The sequence below is a fragment of the Sciurus carolinensis genome, chromosome 8 (genome assembly GCF_902686445.1).
Source record: "Sciurus carolinensis chromosome 8, mSciCar1.2, whole genome shotgun sequence".
Lineage (NCBI taxonomy): Eukaryota > Metazoa > Chordata > Mammalia > Rodentia > Sciuridae > Sciurus > Sciurus carolinensis.
In genome coordinates, this window is record NC_062220.1 from 5,280,625 (window position 1) to 5,301,073 (window position 20,449).

A 20,449-nucleotide genomic window follows, 5' to 3' on the forward strand; every position below is an offset into this window, starting at 1 on the left:
ACACATGGTATTATGTTCTTGCAGGTTCCCCTTCATGGGCCCACCAGCGGCTGGAACACAGGGCAGTGAAGGACAGAACCTGGTTCCTCAGGCTGTTGCGCAGGTAACCCTGCTCATGTGTCACTCTGGAGGGCACACTGTCCTGTTTCCCACCAAACCCATCTCCCAGTAAGGCCCTTCTGTGCAGGAGGGCATCCTAGGGCCCTGCCTGTATGGACCATCAGAGCAGCAGAAATGGAGGTGCTACGCTGCTTTTAAAACAGAAGACAAATTGAGGTTAAAAACATCCAATGTGATTTCTGAAAAGGACCTATGCTTAAGGGTAGAAAGTCACTTGGAGGGAGACCAAATGCCTAGGGCATCTGGTTTTTACATACATGCATATGTTTATTTATTACCTCAGGAAGACATTTTATGTCCTGTACTTTGGAATAAACCCATTACATTTAAAATGTAGAACACTGTTAGAAACAGTAGCAATGAATGATTAAAATCATTCTGTTTAGATTGGGTAGTCATGTTTTATTTATTCCTTAGTATTACTTGGTTTTTAGAATATTCACCATCTAAAATCAGGTTTAAGCGTAAATATACTGTATTCTTGCTGTCAGGTAGTTTCTGGAGAAGTGGAATTCCTCCTTTCATGTATTTTCTACAGTGGTTTTTAAAAAATGTATCTGCCTAGAAAATAAGAGCTACCTACTATGTGTCCTTTTGGAATTTTCTTTTTACCCTGCCATTTACACTTTAGACTTATTATGCTGTTAATTATATCTTTTTCCTTATTAAAAGGAGACACTGTTTGGTACTTTGGAAATATAGCATAGGCTAAATTTTTTAAAACCCAATTCTGAATTTACTGTGCAACTTGGGGCAAGTTTTTTGATCTCTCTTCTCTGTCAAATGTCATGCCAGCTGCATTGCAGTGTTACAAAGATTGCACCTCATGCCTTGTGGCTGCTTGGTATCATTTATAATTGTGACTATTTATATAGCTTGTGTCTAACAGACCTTGTGAGAATTGTGTAAACAGTTTTTCAAAATCAATTTTATCAGGTGATTGCCCAGGAATTATTAGATTAATAGTCACCTTCAAAGAAACACGACATTTATTTATAAAATAAGACATTTTAATTACCATATTTTTCTATTACTATTTGTATGTAAGAACATTAGTTCTTATTATAAATAATTGTGCTATGGACTGGTGTTTAAAAATGTGGAACTTGTGTTTATCAATCCAATGACAAGAAATTAAGTACACTTAATTAAGAAGTGTGTAGCCTCGCACTAGCAATATTGGATTTGTGCTGATATTATATTTGAGGTATAATTGTTTATCTCAAGCATAGTTATTTTCATCTGAAATCTGCAACTACAATAGTTCAGAGACAAAATAAATTTTCAGTAATTAGATCATTACCCCACTAATTTATCTTAATTTTTATAAAAATCAAAACTTTAAAGATATCTTAGAAAATTAAAGGGTTTATTTTTTTTCCTAGTTTTCTTTTTTCTTTCTTTCCTTTTTTCCCCTTCTTTTTAAAGTTTTTTTCTTTTCCCTTTAACTGAAGTGTGGAATTAAACATATTTGTAAATTTTACTTATTTTAGGATGGCAGTATAACACATCAGATTTCTAGGCCTAATCCTCCAAATTTTGGTCCAGGCTTTGTCAGTAAGTATGAATCTCCTAAGTCACGTGTTTTCTGGGGCTGCTTGTCTGACTGTGTCTGTGCTGTTCTGAGCAGTTGGGTTAGTTTTGGAGTGCTGCCTTCACCGCAGGGCCCTCCTCTTGTACCAGGCATCCCTCCCTCCCTGTTAGGTTCTCTTCTGCAAGGCATGTATTTTTGTTGCTTTTTTTTTTTTTTTTTTTTTTTTTTTTTCTCCTCTCACTGTGCATGAAGAATTAGAGATACATATTTTAATAAGAAAAGTCATCTTCCCCATTCTCTTCAATGCTGTTGTTGCTATTTTTGTTTGTAGATTGGGCACTTTACAATCTGTAGAATTAGACCACCATTTACTCTCATGGCAGTCTACCTAAATGACAGGGATACTAACTGGGAAAAACAAAGGGCGTATGCTCAGAGAGAAGCTGGGTTGCAGCATGGTGTGAAGGTCAAGTAAGCAGGATGCCCCTGAGTCCTTTCTGGTTAACCTCAGGGGTCCCCAGGTGGTTCAGGATAGTATTTAAAGTTCTGCCCAGACTGAACCTTTCTGAAATCTTCAGACTGTTTAGCTAACTTTTTTCACCATTATCTTTCATTTTGCTCACCTCTGCTCTCCTGGTTCCAGAAACCAGAAAGGCTTTCCTTGCGGTAGGTCTCATTCTACCAGAAGCAGAACTTCTGAAACCTTGTGAAAAAGCCTGTTCTTGAAAAATGCCCTTCAAATTTTATAGACTAGATTTCAAGTTCATACATGTGCTGGAACTTCTGGGTTTAGGAACAAACCCAAAGTCTGACCTTTTGGAATTCCCCTGCATTAATTATGATTATAATTTGAATATGTATTTGCATTAAAAACAACTACTGTAACCAACTGGCTTTTTCTGGCTTTATTGTGCCCATTGGCTTTGGTTGGATTCTTAATGTATAACAATATTGTTATCATTGATGTTATTTTCAGATAATGTCCTTCTAGGCTTGTATTTCTTTCTTTGTCTTGTCGTGAGTCAAAAAGGTATACTCACAATTTTTCACTACATGAGATGACCTTTTTTTTTTTTTTTTTTTTTTTTTTTTTTCCCTTTCAAATTTGGCATCAATGGAGTGAAGTGCCCTTAGAAAGTGAGGAGGGGAGTATTGGTGCAAGAGGAAGAGATGTGACTGTTTAGGGAGATGTAGCCACAGTCATGGAAGTAGACAAGATTTTACTTGGTTAACTATTCCCTCCCCTGATTTATGAAATATAAGTTACAAAATCAATAAAAATTACAAGTGTTTTCAATTTATGGATTTCCTTTATAAAAAGTAGACTTCAAATTGGCCCTTTAGCATTTGGGGTTCCCCTGCTCTGTTTTGTATATTTTTTCACTAATAAGGAAGAGGGAAAGCCTGATAAACTCAGGGAAATTAGATGAGAAACAATTACTTGGTTCATGTTCTGGACCTTAATAGATAGACTGACTTTGTCTCTTCAAAATTGGTAAAGGCAAATTCATAAAATGTACATTTAACTTACTGTTTGACTTTCGGGTTAGATCATTTGATGGTTCTGTAGGTGAAAGTGTTCCATTAGATAAAAGTCTTCTACTCTTCTAAGACTGTGTTTGTAGTATTTATTAAGTATTACGTTTACCAGTGTCCTAAGTATGCTGATTTTCTTCATTAAATATTTTCTAAAATCTTCTACTTTATAGTTACATAATAGTCTAATATTTAGAATTCTGTTTTCAAATATGAAGCTGTATTTCCTTATAGAAAATAGACGTGTGTAACTCTTGATGATAATCTTGGACCCTTTAGAAAGTTCACACAGATGAATTTTTTTATCTTTCCTTCAGACGACTCACAACGCAAACAGTATGAAGAATGGCTTCAGGAGACCCAGCAACTTCTTCAGATGCAGCAGAAGTATCTTGAAGAGCAAATTGGTGCACACAGAAAATCTAAGAAGGCCCTTTCAGCTAAACAGCGCACTGCCAAGAAGGCAGGGCGGGAATTCCCGGAAGAGGATGCAGAGCAGCTGAAGCACGTCACTGAGCAGCAAAGCATGGTTCAGAAGCAGCTGGAGCAGGTAACGACAGGTGTCAGGTACATGCTCTCAGCACCAGAGGGCTGTGTGGGTGTGGCTCCAAGTGTTGTGTGTCAGCACCACTGCCTGGGCACACCTATCAACCACAGCTGTAATAGCCCCAGTCCTCTCCTGAGAGTGGCCATCAGAGCATATAGGTTCTGATTGCATGGAGAGATCAATTTTCATAATTCTGATTTAGAAGAACTATTTTCATATTTTTTAGCAACTCTAGTATCTTCGGAGAAATTCCATTATTTCCTCTGCACTAAGAAATCACAATGTGCTCCTATGTCATCTAAGAGTCTTTGGTCTGCGTGTGTGTGTTTGCAGGTGCAGGGAGTGTTATTGGATATTCAACTCAAGTGTGCTCTACCACTGAGCTATACTGGCAGCCCTTCTTTCTTTTTACTTTGAGACAGGTTCATGCTAGGTTTCTGAGGCTGGCCTTGAACTTGGGATCCTTCTACCTTGACCTCTCAGTTGCTGGGATCACAAGCTATGCCCTTTACCTGGCTGGAGAGTCTGACTCTCACAGGGAGATTCTAGGTGGAAGTGGAGTCAGGCCTGAGAAGTATGCTTTCACTAGGCATTGACCTTTTTTTTTTTTTTTTTAACTACCTTTAGTTCCCTGGTTTCCAGTGGGATTTCAGATATAGTATTTGAGTAATTCTGGTGGTTCTTTCTCATGCTTTTTAAATTATTTTTTCTTAGTATTTTGGTTTTTAAAAATACATTGGTATATCTTATGTAAAGAACTCAGTCTTGAGAAATGTCATTATTTTGCACCATGTACCAGAAATTTCTTACAATGTTCAAACTAAATAATTATACTGGAAAAGAAGTAACATTTTAAATTCTGTTTAAAACAAAAGTATTCACAGTGAGTTTAGAGCAACCACACCTAGGTATTTATCCAAGTCAAAAAAGAAACAGGTTTGTGCAAAAACCTGTACATGAATATTCATACTATAGTCATCAAAAACTGGAATGATTGCCTGGGCACGTTGGCACCTGTTCAGCTCCTACCACTCAGGAGGTTGAATGAGGTAGGAGCATCGCTTGAACCCATGAGTTCAAGACCAGCATGGGCAACATAGAAAGACCCCATCTCAAAAACAAGACCCCCACTCCAAGGATGAATGGTTCGAGTGTGGTACCCCATACTATGGAATACTCCACAGTGATGACAAAGATGAACTGCAGATAGATGCAGACAACTTGAATCTCAAGAGTGCTATGCTGAGGAAAAGAAGCCAGTCCCAAACGTTTACATACTAGTTCTGTTTACATTACTTCCTTGACGTTACAGAGTGATAGGTGGATGGTGGCCAAGGGTGAGAGGGATGAGGAAGAGGTGGCGTGATGGCATTTTCAGGAGTGACGGGATGTCTCCCCGTCTTGATTGTGATGATGGATGCTGATTCCATGTGTGTTCAGGTTTTTAGGTTATACACCAAAAATTAAACCTGCCTCTAATTGACAAGTGTAATGTTTAAATTAACATTTAAAAGAAAGCCAGGCATTAGTACTTGAAGGTGGGGGGGGGGGGTGCCGCGGAATTGACGTCATCTGCGTTGGGGTGTGGCTGTGTTGAGAGCACCCTGGGAAGCACCCTGGCAGCTCGTGGTGCTCAGCCTGTTCTCTGCCTCCGGGAGGAACTGGTCCTGTCACATTGCACTGATAAGAACTGTGGCATTCCAGCTTCAGGTGACGTGGTTGCACTTAGCTAGCTGTTTGATTAGGCTTTGGACTCTGGCATCTTACCTGCAAGCCATAGCTACCAAGATAATACACCAGCTTCAGGTGATGTGGTTGCACTTAGCTAACTGTTTGATTAGGCTTTGGACTCTGGCGTCTTACCTGCAAGCCATAGCTACCAAGATAATAACACCAGCAGCAGGTGATGATAATATTGCTATAGTTTAAAACTAGGACCACTATAAAATGAGAAACTTCTTTTCTTTTTACATTCTTTTTATATTTAAATATTTATTGTGGGTAACTTCTTTTAAAAGTAAATACTTTTATAATTAAGTATATTTAGTAATTTTATTGACTTTGGTGTATTTGTGTAAGATCTTTTGTCCAGGGCCTGGTTTCTGCATGTCCATTGATCAGATCCTCTGTAGAAGCTAATACTATGTTTAACTTGAAAAATGAGACACATTGTTACCACTTAGTTGCCTATGATCCAGCCTGATCTCAGTAACAAAGGTTGTTGGTGGTAATATTTTTAAAAATAGTCAGTAGTGTCAGGGGAAAGATGGATGGCATGTGTTTATGTACATAAAAATCATCGCAGTACACACAGATACTGTTCCAGGTGCCTTGTGTGCACCTCACTACTATCAGTTTGGTGCAGTTCTCAGTTCTCACTGGTAAACTGGTTAGAAAAGACAGGGACAGAAGGGAGTTGCACAGCTACTGGATAAGACCAGATACCCTTACTTACAGAAGATGTTAGTCTGGCTGGGATTCGCAAGAAATTGTAAGTTGAAAAACTATTAGAAGTACTGGGTTCAGCATATCAGTATAATATTTATTGAAAACCAAGTGATTTTGAAAGATACGTACAACATTTTTTTTTTTTTTTTTTTTTTTTTTGTGGTGCTGGGGATTGAACCCAGGGACTTGTGCATGCAAGGCAAGCACTCTACCAACTGAGCTATCTCCCCAGCCCACGTACAACATTTTGCATTCCTTCTTTCCTCAGCTTCCTCATGACAGTGTCCACAAAAAGATGGACTATTATTTGACTGATATTTTATCCTAGTACCTGGCACATTGGGGCACAAACATTTTTGGAATTATTTAATTGACATTAGTCATTCCTTAGACCCTGATTAGAAACTGTTCACAATATTACTTCAGAGTTTGTATAGGTTTCAAAAATTATAATTTGGATATGATATTCATGAATACAAAGAGTGTTATAAATCAGGTTTTTTGGGGTAGGGTATTGTTTGGAGGTTTTTTTAGAATTTTGTTTTATGTACAAAGAGCTAGTGTGGTCTCTTTCACTGAGTGGCTGCCTCGGGCAGTTCACTCAAGGAAGGTCACTTAGTCCAACCTGATGAAGCCTGTACACTTCGCATGTAGACAGGAACATTGGCGCAGAGGATGAGGCTGCATTTCCTAGTGAGCAGACATAGCAAGAGCAGGAACTCTGAATTTTCATAGGTGGCTCCAGTAGACCTACTGATGACCCATTTTGCATTCAGGCGTGCAGTAGGTGAAAGGAGAGACCTAGGTCATGTCTGTGCTATTCCTACACCTCAGGGAGGTGCATGGCATACGTGGCTAGTAGTTCATTTCGTTTAAAATGTTCAATTTTGCGTATTTAAGAAATGAAACTTTTAATATGTTTAAATGGTTAAATCTCAGTTATTCTGACCTTGTATATTAGTGTAACTTCTAAGGTCCTGTAAATTAGCTGCTTCCTGTGTAGCTTGTGTGTATTGTTTATCTTTTCAACGGGTAGTTTAAATGGTGTGTGACTTACTTAATACTTATTTCAGATTCGTAAACAACAGAAAGAACATGCTGAGTTGATTGAAGATTATCGCATCAAACAACAACAGCAGCAGCAGTGTGCCCTGGGCCCCCCCATCCTAATGCCAGGTGTCCAGCCCCAGCCACCCCTAGTTCCAGGTGCCACCCCACCCACCATGAGCCAACCTAATTTCCCTATGGTGCCGCAGCAGCTGCAGCACCAGCAGCATACAGCAGTCATTCCTGGCCACACTAGCCCTGCTCGAATGCCCAGTCTACCTGGCTGGCAACCTTCCAATGCTTCAGCTCACCTGCCCCTCAATCCTCCTCGGATTCAACCCCCAATTGCCCAAATACCAATGAAACCTTGCACATCAGCCCCAGGATCAGTTTCCAGTGCAAACCCACAAAGTGGACCACCACCCCGGGTAGAATTTGATGATAACAACCCCTTCAGTGAAAGTTTTCAAGAACGGGAGCGGAAGGAACGTTTACGAGAACAGCAAGAAAGGCAAAGAATCCAGCTGATGCAAGAAGTAGACAGACAGAGAGCTTTGCAGCAGAGGATGGAAATGGAACAGCATGGCCTCCTGGGCTCTGAGCTGGCCTGCAGGACATCTGTGACCCAGATTCCATTCTACAGTGCTGACCGACCTTGTGAGTTTATGCAGCATCCAAGACCCCTTCAGCAGTCTCCACAACACCAACAGCAGATGGGGCAGGTTTTACAGCAGCAGAATGTACAACACAGATCTGTTAATTCACCCCCCACCCAAAATTTCATGCAAACCAATGAACGAAGACAGGTGGTAGGACCTCCCTCATTTGTTCCTGATTCACCGTCTATTCCTGGTGGAAGCCCAAACTTCCATTCTGTTAAGCAGGGACATGGAAGTCTTTCTGGAACCACCTTCCAGCAGTCCCCCTTGAGGCCTCCGTTCACCCCTGCTTTATCAGTAACACCTCCAGTAGCAAACAGCAGTCTCCCCTGTGGCCCAGATCCTGCCATGACCCATGGACAGAGTTATCCGGGATCAGCTCAATCTCTCATTCAGTTGTACTCTGATATAATCCCTGAAGAAAAAGGGAAGAAGCGCAGAACAAGGAAGAAGAAGAAGGACGACGATGCAGAGTCCACCAAAGCACCGTCGACTCCCCACTCAGACACAACTGCCCCCCCAACTCCAGGCCTCTCAGAAACTGCCTCCACGCCCTCGGCAAGCACACCTGGTGAGCGTCCTCAGCAGGGAGAGGAGGCAGGGCAGCCAGGTGGCCCATCACCTGCCACTGTGGCGGCAGGGCAGCCGGGTGGCCCATCACCTGCCAGTGTGGCGGCAGGGCAGCCATGTGCAGAGTTGGAAAACAGACTTCCCAGTAGTGATTTCTCACAAGGAGCTCCAAACCCACAGACTCACCCACACTCAGAGGTGGATGAACTCTCCATAGAAACCCCTGCCAAAACCGAAGAAGTAAAACTGGAAAAAGCTGAATCAGAGCCATGCCCTGGTCAAGAGGAGACTAAATTGGAGGAGCAGACTGGTAGTAAGGAAGCAGACACTGCGGCTGGTCCCGTCTCCTTGGTGCAGAGTCCTCCCCAGTCAGCTGGGACCCCTGTTGCCAAAGGAGAGTCAGGAAATGAACTTTTGAAACACTTGTTGAAAAATAAGAAATCCTCTTCCCTGTTAAGTCAAAGATCAGAGGGCAGTTTCTCTTCAGAAGACAACAGTGCAAAAGATAACAAACTGGTGGAGAAGCAGAACCCAGTGGAAGGATTGGTAAGTGTGAATCATGAAAACTACAACTTACTTTTTTTCTCTTGTTTTAAATTATACCTGTCCTGGATTACCAACAGCTTATCATTTTCAATACAGTGTGCAACCTTTTTACTCTAAAGAACCACTCTTTATTTTGTTGTTTCTGTCTCCATGGAATCCATGTTTTTACTTACACCCATAAACTATAATAAGTAATATTTTCACTATTTTTTTTTAAAAAGACATGTGGTTTGCAATTTTGTGTATAACATGCCTTTTAGCTGGTTTCCACACTGAGCTGATCTAACTAAAGAAAGGAGGTAAATGTGCCTGTATTGTAAATAAGTGTGTAATTTCCATTAATCTCTTTAAAATGTAGAAGATGACTTCTACACCTCTGTTAATGTCCTCAAGTGCTCAGGGATCATCCACTCTGGGAACCATTTTGTCATCATTTATAAATGTTGTACAAATGTAATCTTACGTGTAGACAGTGTTGCATTGTAGTTTTCTCAGTATATTCTACTTGTTTGAAGTTAACAACATTGGATTTGCTTGTTTTTTGTTTGAATGAAGTACTTAATTGCAAATATGACTTTATAAGAATCTTCCTCTCCTGCCCCTTACAATTAACTTGATGAAGATGTTTCAAACACTGAGGTTTTTGGGTCCCGGGAATTAGGCTGCCATAACTTCTGCCTCATCCTTTTTATTTTTATTTTTGCGGTACTGGGGATTATAGCCAGGGCCTTATGCTTGCAAGGCAAGCACTCTACCAGGAGCTATCTCCCCAGCCCCTGCTTCACCTTTTAAAGGTACAATTGCTAGTGTATTACTGGTATATTCATAAAGCTTTCCTGACAGTGCTTCTCAGACTGGATTTTTTCATTTGATCATTTTCATATTTTAATTGAATAGGCATGGAGTGGTATGTTGAGTTGTCCAAATTTGCAGTTTTAAGATGATGAATGAAGCTCATCTTTTTGCAGTGTTGACGTACTTTTTTTCATTGATTGGTCGTGGCCCTTTCAATAGAACTTGAGCGTTGACCTCGTAAAAATGTGTGGTTTTGTGTATTTTGGGGGTGGGGGGGATAGATTTTTTTTTTTTTTTTTTAATGACCTGAGTTTAGTCCTTACCTGTAATCCCAGAGATGGGAGGCTGAGGCAGGAAGATTGCAAATTCTTGGGCAACTCAACAAGACTCTTAAAAAATAAAAAGGTCTAGGGATGAGGTCAGTGGTAGAATGTCCCTGGGTTCAATCCATAGCACAGGGGGAAAAATTTTGGAAAGAGGTACATTAAAATGTTAACTTTTTATCTCAGGCAGATTTTTAATCTTTTGTGCTCTTCCATAATTAAGTATTCTTTGAAATGTGGTCATATTTGCTTTTTAGGATAATTATGAGGATTAGAGCTAAAATCTGTAAAGCAGTTAAAATGCCTGACCTGTGTATACTTAATATGCATTGCTTCATTAGTCTCTCAAAAGCCAATTAAGGAAGTCTTAGGCCCTTGCTACTCAGAAAGTAAGTCCCTGGGGATCTCTTACCACCTCGAAGGGTTTTAAGAATTGCAGTCTTATGCCCTGCCCTGCTGTTCACCTGCCAAATCAATGTGTAGTTCAACAAGATCCCCAGCTGATTCTTAAGCATATCAAGTTGGGAAAGTGCTGCTGGGGACTTGCGTGTGGAATCACCTGGTAGGCATGTTATAATGCAGATCTCTGGGCCCCAGCTCCCAGAGTCTCTTGTAGGTGGATCTAAGGCAGAACCAGAGAATTTACATTTCTGACTAATAACAGGGCTGCAACAGCCCCACGCCCTGGGCACTGTCTTGGAGAAGGCAGGGATCTAGGCCAGGGATGGGAAGTCTGAGCCTCCTGCCACCTCTGCTCTTTTTTGTATAACCTAAGAATGGTTTTTACATTTTTTAATGGTTAAAAAAAAAAAAACTAAGAAAGAGTATAATATTTTGTAACAGGTGGAGATTATTTGAAATTCAAATTTGTCCATGAATTTAAAAAGTCTTGTTGGAATGCACCCAGCTCGCCCACCTGCTTACCTTCCAGCTACTCATGCAGTGCAGTCAGAGCTGAGCAGTTGGTCTGTGCGGCCCACAAGGCTAAAAAGTCTTCACCCTCTTGCCCTTTACATGTGATTTAGCTATTTATGCTCTGTAATTAGAATATAACTGGAAAGTATGATTTTCAAAACCTTAAAGATTCAGTGCAGAATTGACTGTAGTAAGTTCAGTGTAATTGTTGATAAAAAAAGTATTGATATTAAGAAGTAATGATTAATTTAGAAATAATGGAGCCTGAAAAATAGTCTTATATTTTTAGGTATAATAACACTACCCTCAAAAACCTTTTCAGAACCTGACTTACTCTTGTTCTTGACCATGAAGCCAGAGTAAAGACAAGACTTAATTGCTGTTATCTAGGTCCTCTCCCATTGACTTTAAATACATAACCATTATTTTGAAGTCAAATGCAGAATTTTGAGCTAACTTGAGAGACCATATGACTTCTTACTGCTCCCTGGGCTTAGCTGTTCTCTTACCTCAGATGCTTGGGCTCTGAAGTGTGCTTGGGGCTTATGAATTATCTTACAGACTTTGCATTTCACCAGTTCCAAGTTCCCATGGGGCAACAAAAGTAACTCACCAAGACCACTGTACCGAGGCTTCCTGGTTGTCTGATAGGGCACCCCTCCTCCTCTGTGCCTCTGTGGAGTAAGGGGACCCCCAGCCCTGGTGTGGTCAGTACAAGGGGTCAGGCCTCATTCTTATCTCAGGAGTTCTCTCTTTCCTCAAGCTTTGCAACTGATTGTTTCCACACTTAAGCATAGTGCCTGAAAAGGAGGGAATATTTTCAGAAAATAGTCATGACATTTCATACCACTACCTGTCTTCCCTCCTTAGCTCTTGGTACTGTGTTAGGAATATGAGCATAGATCTGAACAGGTCAGGCATGAACTAAAACTCAAACATGTTGATAGTTCACTTATTTTTAACTTTCCAATTACATTAGCAAACTTTGGGGGCTCAAATGCAAGGTGGTTTTGGATGTGGCAACAACCAGTTGCCAAAAACAGATGGAGGAGAATCCAAGAAACAGCGAAGCAAACGGACTCAGAGGACTGGGGAGAAGGCAGCACCTCGCTCAAAGAAAAGGAAAAAAGAGGAAGAGGAGAAGCAGGCCATGTTCTCCAATTCCGACTGCTTCACCCATCTGAAACAGGTGAGTCTTTCAGAGTGGCCTCTTTAGAGCTCAAAGTGAGAGAGCAAGTGCCTTTCAGTCTGTGAATCCAGCTTTCTCTTTATTGTGATGATTTCCAAATTAGAGAGCTACAGGGATAAAGGACACCTGGACTGGAAACGCAGTAGATTTCTTCTTTCCAAGCAAAATTGCACCTTCTCGTCTTGGCCCCTGCAATTCACAGTTCAGTAGACAGATCAATTAGCAGAGGTCAGGAGCAGCCTTGGCACCAAGAGAAACTGTCCCCACTTCTTGTGACTGCAGCCACAGGACTCTCCTTATCTAAGCTCTACTCTTCTGCATCTGTGGTGGTTACAGAGCAGGGAGATGGCTCCTGACTGCCGCTGGTGGTGCCTGGCCTCGGCTCATGCCTGATTTCTTTGTGAGCAAAGAGGAGGAACCTGTATTTCTTGAGATACTTTGGCAGCATCCCTTTAGGGACAGATGGGAACAAAGCTTATTTTGAATTGTTATCTCAGAGATTTGAGCATTTCTCTCTCCTACATTTTTATACTTCAAATTTTTAAGTCTCATTTTTCTCAACTTATTTGCCTAAATTGCTTCGGGTCTTAGGAAGTTGAGGAACGCTCCGTTTTGTTTACCATGTACATTACTCTTAAATGTGTTTTTTAATAGCAGCTCTCTCTGCTCCCTCTAATGGAACCGATCATTGGAGTGAACTTTGCGCACTTTCTTCCTTATGGCAGTGGCCAATTTAATAGTGGGAATCGACTTCTAGGAACTTTTGGCAGTGCTACCCTTGAAGGGGTTTCCGACTACTATTCCCAGTTGATCTACAAGGTACGTTTCTTCACCAGGGTGCTGCCTTGCTTCATCTTTGGATGCCTTATACAGTTGGTGGAGTGTGTCTTGGTTTTGCACCTAATTTACATCTAAGCTTCCAGGTATCACAGAAACTTAAGATCAGCCAACAGGTTAGAAATTTACCTGGTAAAGTGTTTCTCACATGAGTCCTTGAAAGTTTTTACAGGGCTCATGGCCTGCTTTTCCTCCCCATAAAAGTCCTCTGAGTCCCCTGAAGTTAGAGCTTGTGGAGCTAACTCCTCTGTCTTCTTTGGGGCCAGCTTTGAATAAGCCAGATTCCTTCCCATAAAAAAAAAAAAAAAAGATATTTTCAGTAGGTAAGAATACAAATTGTGGAAAGTTTCCATGGTAGGGGAAATACAGGTTCCTTATAACCTTTATTATCTTATAAAATAAATCCAAATTCTTAGTAAATATTGGAATTTTAAAAATGGTTAAGGCCAGGCTCAGTAGTGCACACCTGAAATGCCAGCGACTCAGGAGGCTAAGGCAGGATAATCACAAATTCAAGGCCAGTCTCAGCAGCTTAGTGAGACTCTAAGCAATTTAGTGAGACCCTGTCTCAAAAATGAAAAGGGTTGGGGATATAGCTCAGTGGTTTCAGTCCCCAGTACCAAAAAAAAAGAAGCCTTTCACCTTGTAAAATGAAATTAGAAAGTTCTAAATACATTTTATCTGCTAATTTACACACTGATTGCTAGGCTATACTGTAAAACCAAATCAGTTTATCTTTTGGTATTACTTTTCTAAAATAAAGTTTTATAATGAGATCACAGACCCCTTCAATTCATATCTGACTTATTTAAACAGATCATTTTGCAAAGTGTTTATGAATACCATCCTGAGGGCTTCTCTTCTGACTGTAGTATTTGAAAAATTCTGTCCACGCTCCCTCTTCTGTCCACGTGCGCTGCTCTTCAGTTACATCTCCTCCCCGTGCAAGATGTTTTTCAACATTACTTCATGAACTTCAGGAAATCCCCTATCTTTGCAAGATCTATAATTCTACTTTACATTTGGTTTATGTGGCATTCTGGTAGATTCCAACATTCCTTGAGATACTAAACAATAAGTGGCAAACTGGTGGCAAATGTAAAACTGGGAGAGCTGTTTGAAAAGCAACTGTAATTGTTAACGCGTTTGGTCCTCATGGCCCTTTGCTGCTCCTTTTACCTTTTTGTTTTAGAGATCTTGGACAGTTCAGATCTTGAGTTGCAATTAAAGATTTAGGACTACAAATTCTTTAGTTTTTCATAGAACTGGGGCATAGCTTTATGAGAATTGAATATAATAATTTTTGAGAACTTGGACTACAATTTATCGATTGAATTTTAAAGCTCTCTTTCACTAACTGTTGTAACTATGAAATCTGAAAAGAGTAGCACATAATCGTCTCAGGCCTAATGGAAATTTGCTTCTTCATTGCAAAGCTAAGTACTCAAGCTCCAGGTCCAATAAGCAAATGGATCATAACATATCCTCAAAATCATATGTAGTAGTTTTACAAAACCCCTCCTAGCCTTTATGTATATTTTTCTTCCTGGTGTACATTTGGAAATGAAGATGCAACTTGATTACATTTCTGTAGCCTTGCTTCTATGTGCTGAAAATTCACAGAACTAGGTTTTAGCAAGCTCATTACATATTTGCTCAGTAGCATATAATTTAAAATTTTTTGGTCTCCTGCAGCAGAATAATTTAAGTAATCCTCCAACACCCCCTGCCTCTCTTCCTCCTACACCACCTCCTATGGCTTGTCAGAAGATGGCAAATGGTTTTGCAACAACTGAAGAACTTGCTGGAAAAGCTGGAGTGTTGGTGAGCCATGAAGGTACGACTATAGCCTCCATGCTCTACACTGTGAGGAGTGTGCCTTTACCAGCTCTGTCTGGTGCAGTGACAGTAGTACCACCCAGTGCTGCCTGCTTATCAGCTTGGACTAGAGGTACTTAAATGCTTCTCTGTGTTGGCTTTTGCAGTTACCAAAGCTCTAGGACCGAAGCCATTTCCACTGCCCTTCAGGCCACAGGATGACTTGCTGGCCAGAGCTCTTGCTCAAGGCCCAAAGACAGTCGATGTTCCAGCATCACTCCCAACACCACCCCACAATAATCAGGAAGAATTGAGGTACAAGTGAATTTCCTTCTTAAATAGTTGATATTTATTTCTTTTTCTTATGTATTTAGCACATTTTATATAGAAATGGTATATAAAAACATTGGAGGGGTAAAATTTGGTGAGTAATATTCTTGAGACTATTAATTTTATAAGACATTGTTACTACCAGATATAATTAGATTGTGTATTTTTAAAATCTTACACAATTTAGAGAGTTTGACAAATGATGATAATTGAGCAGACATTAAAGCAGTGGAAGATCTAAGGATTTCAAGATTGCCAGCCTCTGCAGGCCATTAGTGTGCTGTGCTGGGCGCACTGATGCCTGTGGACGTCTGAAGGAGAGACAAGCAGTGCCGATACCGGAGTGCCGCTGTGCAGAGAGCTTGTAACTAGTTTGTGTTTGTTCTTTGGCTCCAAGATTGTGACTGGGGAGAATCAGGTTCCCTTAGCAGATAATCACTACCCAACTAGTTAGTTCCAAGGGGTTGAGACATACTTCAGGTTTTTATCTTTTCCTTGGAAAATCTGGCAGCTTCTTTCTATTTGATGAGACATCCATTGAATCTTAATCTCTTATTTTATTAATGAGGAAACTGGGCCAAAGCAAAGAGCAACTTATCCAGATAAGTTCAGAGTCCAGGTGTCCTTCCTTTTGTACCTCCTTGCCAAGAGTCCAGAGCGAGTCATTTGGCATCATTGCTCTTTCCGGGGCTGTGAACGGCAGCTTGTTGGGCGTGGTGTTTGGTGACCCAGTTCAGTGTCTGCTCTGACCCTGGACTTCACAGGATGCTGTCCTGAAACCTTTCTCAGGTCTCCCTCACCATGAGTGGGAGATGTGGGAGCCAGCAGTCCCAGGAATGCTCTGCAGCTGTTAGCCGGACTTCTCCACCGCTGGGTAGACTAGACAGGAGAGACCACTCTCTTCTGTTTACACCTTATTTTATCAGTTAAGAAAAAGAAGTACCTGTCAAGCTACAGTACTGAGGTTTTCTCCAATCTAGCCATAGTCAGCAGCAACAGGAACAGGAGAATGGCTGTTGGCTTGCAGCTGATGCCCGATGTGTTCCTGACTGCTCCTTCCTGTTCAAGTAGCAGGAGGCTTCCTTAGTCACAGTGACCTGGGGTTTTGCAGAGGTGTTAGTATTCATCTTCCTCTTTGGCAACTTTAAATTTTGATATTGAAACTTTGGTCAGAAGGAAACACAGCCATTTACACTATTTCATAGCTTTACATTTTTTCCCAAGAGAGTCCTTGTTTGACCTTGAGCTGATTGACTTGCTGCATATGTTATTGCCATTGATCACTCAGAGCATCCTTGCTGTGGGACACATGGTGTTGGTTCAGAAGTCCCTGGGTGCATTTGCACGCTATGATGTGTGTGTGCTCTTCTTCCAGGATACAGGATCACTGTGGTGATCGGGATACTCCTGACAGCTTTGTTCCCTCATCCTCTCCCGAGAGTGTGGTTGGGGTGGAAGTGAGCAGGTATCCAGATCTGTCAATGGTCAAGGAGGAGCCTCCAGAGCCAGTGCCATCCCCCATCATTCCCATTCTTCCCAGCACAACTGTGAAAAGTAAGAATGCTTAGCCTCATTATCTCATCCTCCACTTCTTTACTCATGTAAATATTTTGACCTTGAAGAGTTATTAACATTATTTTCTCTCCCCTGCCTCTACCCCTTTTAAGGTTCAGAATCAAGAAGGAATGACATCAAAACTGAGCCAGGCACTTTATTTTTTACATCACCTTTTGGTTCATCCCCAAATGGTCCCAGATCGGGTCTCATATCTGTAGCAATTACCCTGCATCCTACAGCTGCTGAGGTAAAGATGAAATGACTTCTTACTGCCATGGAGTATGTCCCATTGTTGATGATGTTGGTGGCTTACAGTGAAATATAGATTGCACAGTCACTGAGAACAGAAGATAAAGTTGAGGGAAGGATGAATGGGCACTTCAGACTTGGCTGCTTTTGAGCATTGTCATTTAGCAGGAGATTGAGCTCAAACAAAGTCAAGGCAGAAAGGGATGGTGGAATTCACATGTTCCTATTAAAAAGATATGTACATTTGGAGAGAAGCCTTTTCAAAACTTGTTAAGGCTGCAGAAAATTCACCACCGAGAAAGAGTATTATCAACAATAAAAGTTTTACAGAGTAGTAGAAGGAGTTCTTCAGGTAGCAGCTGTTTATGTCAAATACTAGTGAGTTGCTGTGGATTTTTAAACTTTTTAAACTGAATTCTGCAGAGACATTTTATTGGAGACCAAGCTCATAGTGCTATGACATAATATTTTGGTCATTAACAGAATAGCATTCTTGTGGACCGCTTCAGACTTTTGGCCAGAACTGACTAGCAGCCCTGTGATGTGAGCTTGCTATGAAAACTTTTGAAAAGGGTCAGCCCATCCCTTAAGCTCATGTGCTTTACACCTGTCAGGTATTAAGAGGGCTCAATGGCTTAATGTGCTCCCAAGTTGCGAATGTTAATTGGAATCTCCTCCTGAGGGTCTCTGTTGACAAAGGCTTCACTTGTATATTAGTCCATTAAAATATGTTTTTTTTCCCCTGAGACTCTCAAGTCTAAATAAAAATCGTTGGAGTTTCTTGCCCTGTTCACAGCAGGCAGACAGCATTCACCTTAAGTTTCTCTTTGGAGTGGTATACTGTTGCCTTTGGGGTGGCTAACACAGGGCTTGCATTTTGTTCTAGAACATTAGCAGTGTTGTGGCTGCGTTTTCCGACCTCCTTCACGTCCGCATTCCTAGCAGCTATGAGGTTAGTGATGCTCCAGATGTTCCATCCGTGGGTTTGGTCAGTGGCCACAGAGTAAACCCGGGTTTGGAGTATCGGCAGCATCTCCTTCTCCGTGGGCCTCCACCAGGATCTGCACACCCTCCCAGATTAGCCAGCTCTTACCGGCTGAAGCAGCCTCATGCACCATTTCCTCCAACAAGCAATGGTGAGCTAGCAAGCTTTTTGTTAATCCCAAATCCATTCTTGACCCAAAATTAAGCTTACTCTTTTTTTAAGTCTCAGTTTAATGTTTAACAAGTAGCAGGTGTGGTGCTGGTGTGGGTCCTTGGTAAGTCCGCCTCACAGGGTGGTCTGTTCCTGTGGCGTGAGGCAGCCTGTCGTGCTGTGCTGTGTGGTGTCTTGCTGTCCCCCAGTGAAAACTTGAGTGCAGCCGTCTGCAGGCTGATGAAGGAAGCCTCTCACTTGCTCACCCTCAAGCAGCTTGTCTTCGTGTCCCTGACACCCCTGCCGTTGTCTGCCGTCTCCAGGTGGTGCCGGCAGGGCTGCCAGTCTGGTGTGTGTTGCTTTCCTTCTCCTCTTCCCTCCTCTTGCTCCCCTGGCCTCTGCACTGCCCTCGCAGGGCCACCCTCTTCCAGAGGAGCGCCTGTGCCCATCATGGAGAACCACCCTCCTGCCTTGGCTGTGCCTGGGCCTGCCCACTTGCTCACACCTCCCTGATCACCAGTTCCCTTGGGATCTTTTTCCTGTCCTTCCCCTTCTGAACTCTAGCAGCTCCTCAGTTGTCATCTTGGAAGTCATTTTGAGAGTGTCTGTGCTGGGGTGTGGACTCCAGCTCCGAGCTGCTTTTGCCACCTGTGTGTGTCCGCTCTTCTATTGTCCTCTCCCCTGCCCCTCCAGTCCTGCTGGTGCTCTCTGAGTAGACCCTGAGTCCTGAACTTACATTTTATCTTGGTCTTGGTCTTTGCTTTCATTCTGATGCTCTTAAGTCATACTTATGTAAATCTCCTCTACACATTTCTCTTTATCATTCATAAAATGCTTTAGTAGTATCTTACCCTCAAGCAACAGAAAGCGCTTTGATTGAATAGTAATGTGTTTTGGTGACTTGGTTTTGTTGAATTGTTTCATGCTAGCATTGTTTCCCCAGTTGTTTGAGAATGAACATGCTTCTTTATTTATATCCCATCACATACTTTTTATTAAAGAATATAAAGTCAGTTGAGCCAAGTTGTGCAATTCTTATTATTGCAGTGCAATCTGATGCCTTATGTTGCTGTCAGTTTCAGTCGCTAACAAGAGCTGGCTACCTGTAGGTCTATCTGGATATAAGGACTCCAGTCACGGTGCCGCAGAAAGTGCCGCCCTCAGACCACAGTGGTGCTGCCACTGCAAGGTGGTCATCCTGGGAAGTGGTGTGCGGAAATCTCTCAAAGACATGGCCTTCGTGTGCAAGGTACCGTGCGCCCCTCCACATGGGAGCAGTCCCTTCCCACTGTGTGATGGGACCCGTTACTGGGGTGGCATGAATGTGTCTTACTCAGGGCTCCAGACAGACAGCTCTAGCAGATTGCTGAGTTACTCAGGAGGACCACAGTTCTGAATAGTGAAATTAGAACAGTATAACCTGCACGTTTATTTTTCTTTGTAGGAAAATGGTTATGCTAAAGATTGGGACATGGTCACCTTATTTTTAAGGTCAAGAAACATTTTTTTAACATAATGTAAAAATCATCAGTCAACATGTAGATCCTCTTTTTATTAAGAGGATGTTATCAAGTTTTGACTTGTTGAGACTTGAAACACACACACACACACACACACACACACACACACATACACACATACACACATACACACACATTTCTCTCTACTTTTCAGGATTCCCGAGACAGCACCAAGAGAATGGAGAAGGACATCGTCTTTTGTAGTAATAACTGCTTTATTCTTTATTCATCAACCGCACAAGCAAAAAACTCAGAAAACAAGGTAATATTAGTGCAATCTCAGCTAAACATTATATAATGAATGATTTTGTGTGCTTAAGTACATAGTAGTGCCCAGAACAGCTGTGTCCCTGCCCCATGAGCTCTGCCAGGTCCTGAGGGATGTCCCTTGACCTGACGGAAGGGTGCAGCCTTGCCTTCGCTGCTCTTCCAAAGCCAGCCAGCTGTTTGACGAGAGTGGGCAGATGTAGCTCAGAATCAGATAGAACCGTAGTGCTGAAGTCTTGGTCTTTGCTCTTTAAACAGATCTCTACAAATTACCAGTTTTTAGATCTTAATTAACATTTAAAAATTGCTTTTATTAATCTTACCTCAATAGGAAGATTCTTTCAAAAATAAAACGTAAGTCTCTCCATGCATTATGAGAGAAAGCATGTGGCTCACACCAAGCTGTTTTACCTGATGTAAGTGGTCCAAGTATGTGGTTGATGCAAATGATATTGTGTATCATATGTTTTGAAAGAAATTTTATCCTGTACAACAAACTGCTAGTCA

At 41.6% G+C, this 20,449-nt stretch overlaps 1 protein-coding gene across 19 annotated transcripts in view; it reads left to right on the forward strand.

Annotated features, from left to right (window-relative positions):
• Kmt2c (lysine methyltransferase 2C) overlaps nucleotides 1-20,449 on the forward strand; it is a 268,206-nt gene that overhangs the window by 234,679 nt on the left and 13,078 nt on the right. For 13 of the 19 annotated variants that reach the window (XM_047559963.1, XM_047559970.1, XM_047559971.1 and 10 more), the window contains 13 exons: nucleotides 25-103; nucleotides 1,614-1,677; nucleotides 3,508-3,740; nucleotides 7,259-9,007; nucleotides 12,020-12,229; nucleotides 12,884-13,048; nucleotides 14,762-14,903; nucleotides 15,052-15,199; nucleotides 16,590-16,768; nucleotides 16,882-17,018; nucleotides 17,907-18,156; nucleotides 19,265-19,404; nucleotides 19,830-19,937. In XM_047559963.1, coding sequence (XP_047415919.1) covers nucleotides 25-103; nucleotides 1,614-1,677; nucleotides 3,508-3,740; nucleotides 7,259-9,007; nucleotides 12,020-12,229; nucleotides 12,884-13,048; nucleotides 14,762-14,903; nucleotides 15,052-15,199; nucleotides 16,590-16,768; nucleotides 16,882-17,018; nucleotides 17,907-18,156; nucleotides 19,265-19,404; nucleotides 19,830-19,937 — 3,604 coding nt within the window. The remainder of the gene's footprint in view (nucleotides 1-24; nucleotides 104-1,613; nucleotides 1,678-3,507; nucleotides 3,741-7,258; nucleotides 9,008-12,019; nucleotides 12,230-12,883; nucleotides 13,049-14,761; nucleotides 14,904-15,051; nucleotides 15,200-16,589; nucleotides 16,769-16,881; nucleotides 17,019-17,906; nucleotides 18,157-19,264; nucleotides 19,405-19,829; nucleotides 19,938-20,449) is intronic. The other 6 variants (XM_047559975.1, XM_047559976.1, XM_047559977.1 and 3 more) reach the window with 4 other exon arrangements.